The 14,720-nt window shown below is 39.1% G+C and overlaps 1 protein-coding gene and 1 pseudogene across 1 annotated transcript; both read left to right on the forward strand.

The window, feature by feature from the left end:
• Positions 1-662: 662 nt before the first annotated feature.
• On the forward strand, positions 663-5,122 carry LOC146632367 (taste receptor type 1 member 3-like; annotated as a pseudogene).
• Positions 5,123-8,851: 3,729 nt separating this feature from the next.
• Positions 8,852-14,237, forward strand: odad1 (outer dynein arm docking complex subunit 1). The gene is made up of 14 exons (XM_085354316.1): positions 8,852-8,933; positions 9,021-9,117; positions 9,201-9,390; positions 9,471-9,596; positions 9,683-9,796; positions 9,935-10,002; positions 10,090-10,277; positions 11,550-11,684; positions 11,845-11,927; positions 12,212-12,380; positions 12,609-12,772; positions 12,855-12,940; positions 13,911-14,010; positions 14,127-14,237. Exons 1-14 carry the CDS (start codon positions 8,852-8,854, stop codon positions 14,235-14,237), a joined length of 1,713 nt encoding a protein of 570 aa, XP_085210442.1.
• Positions 14,238-14,720: the final 483 nt, after the last annotated feature.

Raw genomic sequence — 14,720 nt, forward strand, 5'->3', positions numbered from 1 at the left:
AGTCCTCTTCGCACACTGAGGTTAATTATGGAGTTCCACAGGGTTCACTGCTAGGACCAATTCTGTTTACATTATACATGCTTCCCTTAGGCAGTATCATTAGAAGACATAGCATAAATTTTCACTGCTATGTAGATGACACCCAGCTCTATCTATCCATGAAGCCAGGTAACACACACCAATTAGTTAAACTGCAGGAATGTCTTAAGGACATAAAGACCTGGATGGCCGCTAACTTTTTGAATTGAATTGAATCATTGATAGTTACACCAAAGGAAAACAAATTTCAAACCACAAACAAATTCTATGAAAATACTCCGGAAATATGAACACCACCAACACAGCATAGACCCAAACATACACACAAGGTGCAAAGAGAATGTTTTTTCTCAGAAAACCATCAAGAACATTAAATGAGACTGTGTCAATAAATCCTCACAAACAGTAGTCAAAATTTGTTTAATGTGATTTTAAAAACTTTTTACTACACATGTATTTTTGTTTATTTGTTTTCTTTATGATATGCTCTTACTGAAGTGTCAGGTTTGGGTGGCCAGAAGAGGGAGGGCATGACAACTTACAGGTGAATTTGCATAAAACAACCTATCATTATGCACTGGTATATAATTATACTCCTGTTATTGCTTTGGCTTACTGGCGATATGGCTTCATGTTTCACTCTGCTGGTTTTGTGCTGTTTCTTTACACTGAGCTGCAGTGAGAGTTTGCCTGAATGGGTCAGCGACATTTCTCCCAACCGCTTCAGTTTGTCTGGGGACATTATGCTTGGAGGGCTCTTTCCCATTAATGATGTCACCAGTAATCTCAGTGACATAACAGAGACCAACCAGATAAGCTGTAAAAGGTAAGGATGGTTATGAACAACCATTTCTTAATAATATGAGAATCAGAATAACTGTGTATGCTAACCCTGATTTACAACGACTTCTACTGTTTTCTGCTTGTGGCTGAACAGTTTAAATTTACGCACACTGGGACTTGCTATAGCCATGAAATATGCAGTGGATGAAATCAACAGAAATCAGACTCTCCTCACTGGCATCAAGTTAGGTTATGAAATCTATGACACATGCAGACAATCTTCAATTATTATAAAGCCCACTCTGTCCTTCCTCACTGAAAAATCCGACCAAGAACTACCTGTGCAGTGTAATTACACTGACCATGAGACCAGTATAGTTGCAGTGATTGGTCCTCTTGGCTCAGAAATGGTGTCAGTCATTGGAAAACTTGGAAAAGATTTGACTCATTATGCAATAAATATTTCAAATGTAAAAATAAATCTTTAAAAACTCCATGTATTGGTGCCAGGTTATATCACAGAAAAATTAACTTGTTCTTTTGGATTTGGTTTTGTTCAGCAGTCAATTTAACCTTTTTTAACCCTGATAAACATAAATTAGAGGTAAGTATCTCTGATTTTCTGTTTTTAATTTTCACACCAGATTAGCTATGGGGCCACCAGTGACAAGTTCAGTGATAAACTTCTCTACCCGTCATTCTTTCGTACTGTGCCAAGTGATAAATGGCAAGTGGATGTCATGATAAAGAAAATAGAGGAGTTTGGCTGGAACTGGGTGGCAATTGTGGGCAGTGACGAGGAGTACGGGCAACGAGGTGTGCAGATGTTCACTAAAATGACAGTAAACAAATTGGCAGAAAACACATCTGTCTGTGTGGCCTATCAGAGTCTGATTCCAGTGTACACTGACCCCAAACCAGCGATCAAAACCATCATTCATAACATTCGAGTGACCAGTGTCAGAGTGGTAGTGGTGTTTACTCTTCCAGAGCCAATTGTGGCCTTTTTCAAAGAGGTTGGTGAAGCAGAAGGTTAAAGCAACTAAGAAATTTATTATAATCTATTAGTGTATGGAGTTTGTTCAGTACCGGTAAACCATTTCATTTTTTCTAGGTTATCAGGAGTAATTTAACGCTTGTGTGGATTGGCAGCACAAGTTGGGCAATACATACTCGAGTGACTTCTCTGCCCAACATTGAAACAGTTGGCACAGTCATTGCATTTGTTGACAAAACAGACACCCTCGGCCTGTTCGCCGATTATGCAATGGAGCTCTTCAAGAAAGTCACAATCAATCAGTCAAACAATCCCTGACCACAATGCTGGAATTTGTTACCAGACAACATTAGCATAGTGGAAGCACCTGCAGTCCAGACATCAGCTTTCAGTGTGTATGCTGCTGTTTACAGTGTAGCACAGGCACTGCATAACCTGCTGGAGTGCAATTCAACTGCCTGTAAGTGGGGATCTGGAAGTAAAATCTATCCCTGGAAGGTGATTTTTTTTTCACCCAGTACATATAGTTAGGTCTTTAATTTGCAGGCCAAAAACACAATTCTTAATAGGTATATAATTTTGCCTTTGTGCATCACTGCATTTTGTATTTTAAATCAAACAATTAAGATGTGAGTGAGATGCAGATTGTCAGCTTTTTCTCATCATTAGGACATTTCATTAATTCTAATACAAATTCCTAAAGCTCGTTTTCAAATATAGTTAGCCATTTTAAGAGGTTCAAGTAATTAACAAGTAATTAAACTAACAATTTTAAATTTCATACTTATATTAAACTATCATAATTATACTTGGATGAAAATCCAATAACCACTTCTTTACCCCTTGTTCTAAGCCCCTCTGTATTTCCTTTCATGAAAATTACAGTGAAACACTATAAAATTCAAATTTAACACAGAATGAATATCAAATATTATGCTTCATTTCTTATGGCTTAAGAAGGGAACAGGATTTATCTTTTTATGGTACTGGGATCGTGACCCAGTGTTCTGTGCTTTGCACTTTTGAATCTCGTTAAATTAATTTTGAATTTGAGAAGCGAACCTAGTTTCTAGATTTTATTATGTTGGGTTTTCTTGTTTAATTCAGAGGACTAGAAATGGTATCGTTTGGTAATCCCTGGTAATTTTCCTTCTATATTGTTTAGAAATCTCTAGGTTAGTTTTAAGTTAATCTAGGGTTATCAGTTTATGTTCCCGCTCCTTTGGTCTGGTCTCTGTGTTTTGTTCCTTGGCGTTCCCTCCTCTCTGTCATATCTCTTGCCCTCTCTCTCTCGTCCCTGTGCTCTGTCTCCATGTTCTTCTTCCTGTGTTTCATCCTTTGTCTCCCCCAGTCTGTCGTTTGTTTCCATGTTTGTTTATCTCCGTCTTTGTCAGGGCTGGGTGTCCTTGTCTTTCTATTTTATTTTCACAGTCCCTCGTGTCATGTGCATTGTGTTCAGTTTCGCTTCCCCTGTCTCATTATGCCTGATTTGTTGCTTTTGTGTTCCCATATGTCTCCACTTTTCTTAATCGCCTTCATGTGTATATATTGTGTCTGTTCCCATTTGTCCCTCGTTGGAACGCCAGTTTAGCATTTAGTTTTGGCCAGTTTAGTTTTTTGTTAGTAAAGTCTTATTCTTCTTTTGGCCTTTTTTGTATTTCATGCAGCCTTAAATAGTTGGCTTGCCTTTTCTTAAGATTAGTTTTGTCTGCTTTTGGGTCCTCTCTTCAAATACACCATCTGCGCACACAGATCATGACAAATACAGCCATGAAACTGCTGGTTAGACAAATTTCTAATTAATTTTGAGCCTCTAAATGTGGGGGAACATGAATAATTAATGTCTTTAATTCATAAGCAGTTAATACAATTTTTTCTAAAGGCAGTTTTTTCTCTCCTGGAATTAAACCTGAAAGTTTACACATCGATCATATATTGATCGACTGATTGGTCGTCAGTGGTTTGTGTACACGGGCAACACTACAACAAATTAATGACCTAACTGTAGATGATTGGACACAATTTCCAAACAACGGTGTCAATAATAACGTTAAAGAATTTTGCAGGTGTTGCAGGTTTTAAAGAACACTTCTGTTGACATAAATGGCACAGATCTAGACTTTGACAAAGACAGCAACCCAAACATAGGATACAATGTGATTCAGTGGGTTTGGACAAACTCATCTCAAGTGGACTTGTGAGAGAATATACTGAACAAAAATTGTTCCTCAATAAGTCTCTCCTTCGATGGCGCACTAATAAGGTAACTTTTGAAACTATGTACATCAACTTATATTGTATAAAAGCTTTAATGTCCAGTGTATTTGACTTCTAAGATTTTTTACAGCAAATGTTACAAGTTCCTGAGTCTGCCTGTTCAGCAATGTGTGGCAAAGGCCAGGACCACAGAGTCAAAGGTGTCCATTCCTGCTGTTTTGACTGTATTGACTGTTTGGCAGGCACCAAATAAGGGTAATGTGGTTTTCCACCATTGTCTCCAATATGTGACCTTGCTTATTTGCATCTTTGTCAAGAAATAGAGAATAATCCAGCAGGTAAGCTTAACATAACATGAGAACAAGTCAATCTCGTGGGCATTCCTCTACCTGCCAGCACTTTTAAAATTCACTGATTAGCATGCTCCAGCCCGTTTTAATTAATTAAAATATTAGAGAATGTTTCATAGTTGTACAGCGTGAACCTTTCTTGGGCAGAAATGTGACTTCCAACAGTCACTGCATGCAGGGAAGAAATATTCTGACAAAATAACCCTTTAAAAACCCAAAATTGAAGTTTGAGGATGTTTAAGATTCAGTAAATCAGTAAATCACAGCCATCAGTTAAACTGATTTTTAAATGTTTTCATTTTTAATTTTTTCTTTTGTTTTTAACCAACCTAAACTTTTGTGCTTTCTCACTCATAGATGACATCGAGTGCACTAAGTGTCCCAACCACCAGTGGTCCCACAATCACAGCACGAACTGCACTGACCCCATCTTTAAGTTTTTCACCTGGAACAGCCAGGATGCTGTGATAATGATGCTGGTGGGGATGCTGCTGCTGGTATGTCAGGGTGCAGTGGGTGTCATGTTTCTGATGCATCGAGGAACTCCCTGTTAAAGGCTTCTGGGGGAACCTTGAGTTGTGTGGCTGTGCTCGGCACAATGGGAGCATGCCTGAGTCTGCTGCTCTTCCTGGGGGAGCCAGGGGATGTGGTGTGTCGTCTTCAGCTGCCCTGCACTTCCATTTTCCAAACTGTCACCCTCTCCGTTATCCTGTCCATCTCACTACAGGTGAGTTAAGACTGGTGAAACACTGCCACACAATGGCAGTGTGCAGATAGAAAGTATGCAGTGTTTAAATTATATTCTTCTCTCAGCTGTTCTGTATTTAATGTGATTAAAATAAACTTGTATTTTGATTGAACTTGTTATCCATACTTACAGGAATTACAGACCGACATGTATTTTTTAGACAGATTGTGTATGTAAATTGTCATATATATATATATATATATATATATAAAAACACCCAGCACGCCCCTGCGGGCGGTTTATCCTTCAAGCTCGGGTCCTCTACCAGAGGCCTGGGAGCTTGAGGGTCCTGCGCAGTATCTTAGCTGTTCCCAGGACTGCGCTCTTCTGGACAGAGATCTCCGATGTTGTTCCCGGGATCTGCTGGAGCCACTCGCCTAGCTTGGGAGTCACCGCACCTAGTGCTCCGATTACCACGGGGACCACCGTCACCTTCACCCTCCACATCCTCTCGAGCTCTTCTCTGAGCCCTTGGTATTTCTCCAGCTTCTCGTGTTCCTTCTTCCTGATATTGCTGTCATTCGGAACCGCTACATCGATCACTACGGCCGTCTTCTTCTGTTTGTCTACCACCACTATGTCCGGTTGGTTAGCCACCACCATTTTGTCCGTCTGTATCTGGAAGTCCCACAGGATCTTAGCTCGGTCATTCTCCACCACCCTTGGGGGCATCTCCCATTTTGACCTCGGGACTTCCAGGTTATACTCGGCACAGATGTTCCTGTACACTATGCCGGCCACTTGGTTATGGCGTTCCATGTATGCCTTGCCTGCTAGCATCTTGCACCCTGCTGTTATGTGCTGGATTGTCTCAAGGGCATTTTACACAGCCTGCACCTGGGGTCTTGCCTGGTGTACTTCTGTACCTTCTTAGAGGATGTCCCACCAACTCAAACAGAAGAGGAGCCACAGCCAAAAGCACAGGAAAGACAATAAACAATTAAACTGGTTAATAAGAAAATCAAAGAATCATTCATTTTGAAAAACGTACTTTTTTTTTTACTTCCTACAAGAATAGGAACAACTGTGTAATATATACCGTAGTTCAGTAGACTATAAAATCCACTAGATTAGATTGGGATAAGTATAAGCATTAGGGCTGCCACAAACGATTATTTTGATAGTCGACTAGTCACCGATTATTTATGCGATTAGTCGACTAATCAGATCATCATCCACTGGACGTAAAACTACAGCTTATTGCACCAGCAGCATCTGCTCTTATATAACTATCATTAGCTTACAGCTTTAAGCTTTTAAGGTGCTAACTAAAAATAAAGACAAGATGATAGTTTATTCAATTTTAATGAAATTTGCAGATTGTTTCGGTAAAGTTTAATAAACTCCTTGCTATCTAAAATATAACAGGACACCGAAGTATATTCTCCAGCATCTCACACTTCTGATAATCAGCTGTCGTTTATTCAGCTGTGTAAAAACTATAACTTTAATCTCAGCCAAACCGATTTACTCAAGAACAAATAAAATACTAAAAAAAAAGCCAAACAATAACATTTTTAATTTATCTAAGTGACTCATATATATTTAACCTGAGTCGCGAAAGACGGCGGTGGGTTTGAAAACAATTTGCCGGGAGTCCGGTGTTCTCACGGCGCTAGTGACCTAGCCCCCGGCTAGCTATCGAGCTAGTGGGTAACAGACGTCTCCGAAAACGTCGGAGCGCTTTTGAAAATATGTGGTGTCCTGATAAACTGAGCAGATATTTGAGGTTTACACAGCTACATTCTCGCCTGAAAATATGTTAAACGTTTATTTTGTGACCCAGAAAGAATAATAAGAGTAATATTAAAACTAACTAGCTACCGCCATTGTTGGAAACTAAGCTGGGCCGCGCTATGAATTCTGGGACACAGCTGCTTCTTCTTCTTCGGGGTTTAACGGCAGCTGGCATCCTTGTACATGCTGTGCTGCCATCTTCTGTTTCAGTCCGTTATTACACTCTTAAATCCTGCTATTATTCCTGCGTCTTTTGCGATCTTACAAAGCTTCAAACGACACGTCGACTATTAAATCAGTCGTCGACGATTTTGATAGTCGACGTAATCGTGACTAGTCGACAAATCGTGGCAGCCCTAATAAGCATATAAGCATTTTTTCTCAATGTAACAAATACATCATATAACACAAGAGTACAGTGTGCATAGATACAGTAGTAGCATGTAATATTTTACTAGTTGTTACAAAAATATATTCATACTTGATTTAAAACGTTTTTTTTAAAAAAGAATTATCTTTCAGGATTGTTGTTTCACTTATCCTTTTGAGAGTCACAGCATTAAGTGAATAAAAATGCAATGAAACAATGTTCTGTGTAATGTTTTGTTAATTTAAGGTATGACTTGTGTTGTGACTTATGTTATAAGGTTATGCCTCAGAGTAATACACGCGGCATTAGTGGAATCTTATTATTGTTTTTATGAGTTTAATTTTTTAAACTGGTAAACATGGAGTTATAACCTTGCTTTTTTGTATTGCGTTTTTCTTGTTTGTACCAGAACCGGCAAGCTGTCAGATTAATGACTAGAGTGTGAACTACAATATTCAACTTTTAAATAATACTTATGTTGGGGTCAAGAATAGAACTGAAAATGCAGTACAAGATCATAAAACTTAAGTATTGTATATTACTAAATATACTACGGAAATCAGAGGGGTAAATATATGCAAAATGCAAATTCTAGGAGTTTTTCTGTGTACTTGGTGATCAGAGCAATAGTTGTTATAGGGAAGTTCTTGGCTGGGGGACAGAGTAAGCACCATAATACACAAATACAAAGTATGTTAATAATTTTAAAAACGTATATACTTGTGTGTGTGTGTGTGTGTGTGTGTGTGTGTGTGTGTGTGTGTGTGTGTGTGTGTGTGTGTGTGTGTGAAGAAAATCCACAATTATATATTGTTTAAATAATTTAATCACAGCTGCTTTCAAGAGTGTTTCTTTTATATATTTATATATATATATATATATATATAAAATATATATATGAATACATTTCTCTAAATTTGTAGATTTCATAAAACCCACAACCACTATTGAATAAGAATGAAAGAATTGTTTAATCGTGTGTTTAATTTTTTAATAAATGATAAACTCATTGGTGAGAGCCTGCTGTCTGAAAGACTAAGCCCAGGGACTGTTTGTCCCAAAACACCTAGCAACGGTTGCTAACAACTCAGGCCTCTGTTACGGAAGGTGGTGAAGGGCTCGGTGGCCCTCGTCGTTACAACAGGTAAGATAAGATGGTATTTGTCATTAATAACATAACACTCTTCTCGCGTAGCATTCGGGGGCAAGCTAACAATTTCTAAACTCAACATATTATATATATTACACAACAGCTGGCATGAAACACGCAGGTGTTTTTGGTAACCTGTTAACTTAGCTTAACTTAGTTACAGAAAACTACAGCAAGAGTTATGAAGATATATTTATTGTTTATTGTAAACGCACTGTAACTGTGTCATTCAAAGTGCACAAACCACATGATATAAAAAACAGTAAATAAATAATTGGGGAAAAAATGACTGATATGTCTCTAAGATTTAGGCTAAAGCTGCTTAAAGTTTTGACTTATTTGAACAAATATTCAGCGTCTAAGTTTAAAAGCAGAATATGAAACTAAACAGCAAGGGGAGAAGATGTAATATAATAATAAATGTAATGCTTTTTCCTCAAATAATTAGTCAGGGATGTTCATGTTCATTGTAGCCATGCCTCGAGGAAGATCAGCCGCAAGCGCACGCTCAGATAACAGTGAGGTTGATGTTGATGGAGCAGGTAAGGTTTTCTGTGTTGGTATTATTAACTGTTCTTATTTCGATTGAAACAGCTGTAACATCATGTGCACATGATATTGTTCTTAAGTAGAAGAGATCGCCAAATTGCAGAGACAGTTCAGGATCATGGAAGGAGATCTGCAGGCCTACAACATGCAGACCCGGAAACAGATCCGCAAACAACAGTGAGTAAAAGCTACACCTATACAACATAGTTAGGAGTCTGTGTATTTTTTTCTCTTCAGTCTCTTGTGTCATGTGGATAAAGGCAGGAGATAGAGGTGCTGCAGAAGGAGCAGGAGGAACTGCAACGAAACCTCGGTGCCTGTAACAGCTTGGCCCGTCAACAGCAGGAAAACAAGGACATCCAGACTATTCAGGTCCTGCTTGAGCAGAGAGAAATGCTGGAAGAGGAGCTGCAGAAAGGCAAAAAATGCCAGCAAGAGCTGAAGAAGGAGGTTAATTATGAGCTTTCATATTATTTGATACTTCCTCGTATTGTTTCATGCTTACCACGATTTTTATGTGCTGTTTTTAGATCTCCAGCATGGAGTCGAAGCTAGCAGAGTTGAGAAATGGAGCTGTTAGTAATAGTAACGCTCAAAGTTCCCCAGAACAGCGAATCCAAAAGTCCATACGCACTATGGAATACAAACTGAACAGAGTGAGTCACGAAGCACGCTACAGCCAAATACCCAGAAAAATGAACTAAATGTTAAATATCATGAAATTCATGTGTTCTTTGTCAAGGCCTTGACTCGCTTAAATGAGCAGATGACCAAAAACAGCCAAGTGAGAGAGGAGCTGCATACTCTTTATATTGAGCGTGTTCGTTTTCAGCAACTACACAACAGGCTAAGCAAGGTCAGAGGTCACATCACATTTAATATGATCTGGAGGCAAATATTTTTGTTATTTGGCATTTATTTACTTGGGTTTCATTACATTTAAATAGCAGGTGCAAACTGAAAACATGTCTCCACATGAACATTTGTGTTATAGGAACTGCAGGAAGTACGCAAGAAAATTGGAGAAGTAATCAACCAGTCCTCTGCTGCTTATGACACAAGGTGAGATTTGAGATTCAGTTTCTATTAAGGGCAAAAAAATGTCCGCATGTTATTCAGTTCAAGCACTAATTGTTATCTGCACCTTAGGGTGGAGGCTCACTCCAAGGCAACAATGATAAAAGAGAAGGCACTGAAGGACCGTGACCAGTACAGCACTGAGTTGAAGGAGCTGGAGAGGGTTATTGCGCATGAGTCCACCCTGAAAACGTTCATGATCGTCAAGTGCAGTGATGCAGGCAGGCAGGACGACGAGCATGAAATGGGACCTGGACAATGTAAGAGGCAACCAGTGTGTTGTAGCTGCTATGTCTGTTTATATTAATGATATTAATCAAGTTATTCAATGAAATTCAGTTTTATTTATATATTGCCAAACCACAATAGCAGTTGCCTCAAGGTTCTTATTATTGTAAGTTAAAGAACTATCAATAATACATGTTATGTATGTTGTGACAGAGTTGATGATAATAATAGAACTAGACCACTTTACACTTATGCTTAACAAGTTTTCAGACAAAGATTAGTAATGTACAGTACAGTGCTGTATGTAACCCAGTCTACATGTAGCTAAAATGTAAGCGTAACACAGTGTCATTCTCACAAAGGATACAAGAAAGCTTTATGGTAGTTTGTACTGAAGTAATCTGGGAAACAGAAGAGTAGAGGGGAAATAAACTCACAGGAATGTAACCAGAAGTGACCAGAAATTACAAAACAACACAGGAATTGGCTTGAACCATAAACACACCAAAAAAAAAACCATGAGAAGCCAACTGAGATATACATTTAAGCTGCCTTTTTTTTATTATTAAGTTGGAAACTGTGCTCTAGCAACATTACAGATGGTACTTAAATATGAATATTAAGAATGTTTCAAATGATAAAATACACTATACAGTCTTAAGTACTGGGACACCTACACATTACATCTATAGGAGCTGCTTAGCAATGGAAACCCATGCCATGAAACTCCCGGTGCACAGTTTTTGTGCTGATGTTAAGAGAAGGGTTGAAGCTTCCTGAGCATTACTGGGGATTAATGACTTTTATACAGTAATTTCCACAGGTATATTTTATATAGAACACCTAAATTCAAAGATGAATCAGTGTGGCCTATTGCTTTTGTCCAAATGGTGTATGTTTATGTGGTCTTCTCCATCTCCATGGCTATGACCTGTAAATTGCCAAATCCTTTTCAGTGTTTCTTTTGGTCCCCAAAATTAAAATTTTCCTGCAGCAAAACTATTAACAAATTGTTAAATGTTAATATAGAATAACATATTTAAAAGTGCAGCAACAAAGCAGAAAATTCAGTAAAACAAGTTTGCTGTTGGCTTAGAAACCAGTAAAAATGGGAAGGCACAGTCAGTCTTGCCAGCGTGTCCCTGGCTGCTTTAATATAGATCTCAAAAGGATCGCTGTTGCATTTCTGGTTAGTGACTTAACTGTTCAATTGGAAAAGAAGACTGTGTGTAAATTTCTTGGGGACATTTGGAACAAGTTTGGTCCAGACTGACAAGGTGGGGGATGGGCTTTGTGTTTCATAGCTTTGGAGCCAAAAGAGCAGTCCAGGATGGACTCTGGAGAAGAGTCACTGGATGCTCTAGAGGAGGCGTTTGAAAGGATTCGGATTGCTACAGGGGAGGAGAACCTGGACCAGCTGGTCACCAGGTACATTCAGGGTAAGTCTAACAAACCAGCTTTTTATCTCTGTGTTTTTTGTTTTTACTTTAGCTTACATTGTCTACATACAGTAAAATTCAATGTATGTAAGATCCCACTTGGAAAACAGGGATAATTGGACTTGGTGTCTCACTGCTGTGTTGCTGTTTTGCTCTTCAGTTGAAGACCGGAACTTTGCACTTTTCAATTTTGTTAATGAGCAAACCAATGAGGCTGAGGCACTGAAGGAAGAAATTAGCAAGGTAAGTGTGTTTTTCCCCCTTTAAATCACAAAAATGACATATTGTTTCCCAGTGCAGTTATGCAGTGTGCACACACTTTTGTTATACAATTTACAAATAAGCCAAAAATAACAACAACAACAACAAAAAACTCTGAAAGACGAAGAAATATTAGGAAATTAGATCAAAGCTAATGATTAAGTTTAGGAAGTGTCAGGGTGTGCTGGGTGGGGAGGTTTGTTCATTTATGTTTTTAACGTGCACTGTATATATGTCTGTTTGTGCTGGAATTTGCCTCTCGGCAGATCAAACAAGACATGGAGCAGTTTCGGGTTAAAGGTTTACAGCAGGAACGACAGCACCAATCTTTGTTGCAAGATATTGATGAGCAACTAGAGGGAGTTTTATCTCAAAGAAAGGCCAACGAGAACCGAGCCAGCATCATAAGCGAGATCCTGGACAAGACTAAAACAGGTTGATTTATTTTGCATATTTTGTTATCATTACAACTAGTAATTTCTCATAACTCCATACATCCTTAAGGCTTTTTTTGCAGTGAAGGTCCCAATAATCATGAAAATTATCAAAGCTCTCAAGCAATCACAAGCAAAAACAAAAAGCTAAAACATGCTACTGCTGTCACCTGGATATTTATTAAAAAAAACAAATTAAACAGTTCATGGTTTCTCTTCCTTATCGCAGGTGTAAACAACATCTTCACTAAAGTAGAGTGCGACCGCTCAGCGATAGAAGATATGCTGGGCTCCTCCAGTGGGATCACTGAGAACAACATAATGTCCTACCTCAGCTTAGTGGAGCAGAAGACCAACGAACTGCTCACTGTGCAGGCTTTCCTCAGTACTAAAGTAATCAGGCTGGCCTTTTAACATATGTATATATTGTTTTCTTTCCTGTGATACAAAGATTCTGCATTTAAAACTCTTACAGGATCTAGAAGACCCAGCAGGCTTCCCTTTGGGTCAGAATCCAAAACTACTTCAGCAGAATATCAGCATCCAACCTGCAGTCAACAGGTCAGCTGTTTATCTGTTCATTTTGAAAACTGTGTATTTCTCCTTCTTCCTCCTCCTCTCTTTCAGCTTCTCCATTTAGGAGAAGCAGATCAACTGCTTCCTTCTCACTCTATCCCTAGCATCCTCCTTGGGCACACCAACCCATCTCAACATCCACAAATCCTCTCTGTGGTCTTCCTCCTCCCTGGCAGATCCATGTTTAGTACCCTTTTTCCAGTATATTCACTATCCCTCCTCTGCACATGTTCAAACCACCTAAGCCAGGGGTCTCAAACTGGCTGGTGTCCTGAAACTTTTCTATGTTACCCTGTTGCAACACACCTGAATATAATTAGTAGGTCATTAGCAAGACTATAGCACTTGACTGCACACTGAGGTGGCAATTCAGCCATTTGATTCATGTTACAGCAGCTCATGAATGAATGAACATGGTGCAATAAAAGTACTTTTAGAAGTATATATTTTTCCAAACATTTACATTTACTTAAATTTACTTCAGTAGGGTTAGGGATTGCCACTTCAGCATGCAGTCAAATTCTATGATCTTGCTAATGACCTAGTAATTTTATTCAGGTGTGTTGCAACAGGGACACATGGAAAAGTTTCAGGATACCAGAACTCAAGGACTGGAGTTTGAGACCCCTGATCCAAGCCATGCCTCTTTAACTCTGTCTCCAAACCGCTCACCCTGAGCTGTCCCTTATTGTCCCTAATAAGGGACAGTCCCTATTTTCCCTATTTCTTCATGTCCATCCTTGTCACTCCCATTGAAGACCTTGACATCTTCGGCTCTTGCGCCTCCTATCTTTTTATCAGTGCAACCATCTCCAAACCATACATCAAAGCAGGTCTCTCTGCTGTCTTGTAAATCTTTCCTTTTACTTTTGCTGTAGTCCTTGGGTCAGAACTGTGTATTTGCAAATAAATAAATGCAACGCATTGGGTTGATGAATGTGTGCATCTAACTTAGATCCATTAGCGTGGCGTATAATGCAGAAGAGTCTCCTGTTACTGATGAAGAAGAACGGCCACTCTCACAAGGGGAACTTCGCCAAAGGATAATGAAGGGAGTGAGTGCAGTAATAAGTCCCAGATGTACCCCAACATGATAATTTGGGATATATGCACTGGTCAGTTTTTTAAGCTCATCTGGGGGTTTTTTGGGGGGGGATTTTTTGATTTCCAGGTTCTGGAGAAAGAGTTCTGCACGACAGACAGCAACAAGACCATCAAAGATCAGTCTGCAGTTCAGAGTCAGATCACACCCACCGGAAGAGGCAGTAATCTGAAACACTGACCCCACCAGTCCAGTAAAGATGCACATTTTAAAAACAGGATCATTGTCATTTACTGTACAGATCAGCGAAGGCCGTGATAGCTGATGGAACCAGCTACCACATGTAACATTTCAAAGCCTAATTATGTTGTATGTTTGTCATCTTTTATGATGAATCATTGGCATGGTCTGCTGTATTGTACGTAGCTCTGATTTGCTTAGGCGGGACTAATTAGCTTAGGAGCTATAAAGTCTCTAGTAACCAGCTGTCCTTTTGATGTGTTACTTGCCATCTGGCTTTGACTATACAATCCAGTTCCAGCACAGCCCTCCCTCCCTGGCAGCGCTTTATTACATGATACTTGCTGCCATGCTCAGACAAAAAGGTTGGGGGCAGCAGAACCTTTTGTAATTCTAATTGACATGCTGAGAATAAAAAAGGTGATTTTTTAGGACCTTTTAAGGCTCTATGTACTTTGGGATTTTAAATACATTCTTTTGAAC

Source organism: Diplotaxodon limnothrissa, linkage group LG5 (assembly GCF_057381915.1).
Source record: "Diplotaxodon limnothrissa isolate DT_005_m linkage group LG5, D_limnothrissa_male_GT1.1, whole genome shotgun sequence".
NCBI lineage: Eukaryota > Metazoa > Chordata > Actinopteri > Cichliformes > Cichlidae > Diplotaxodon > Diplotaxodon limnothrissa.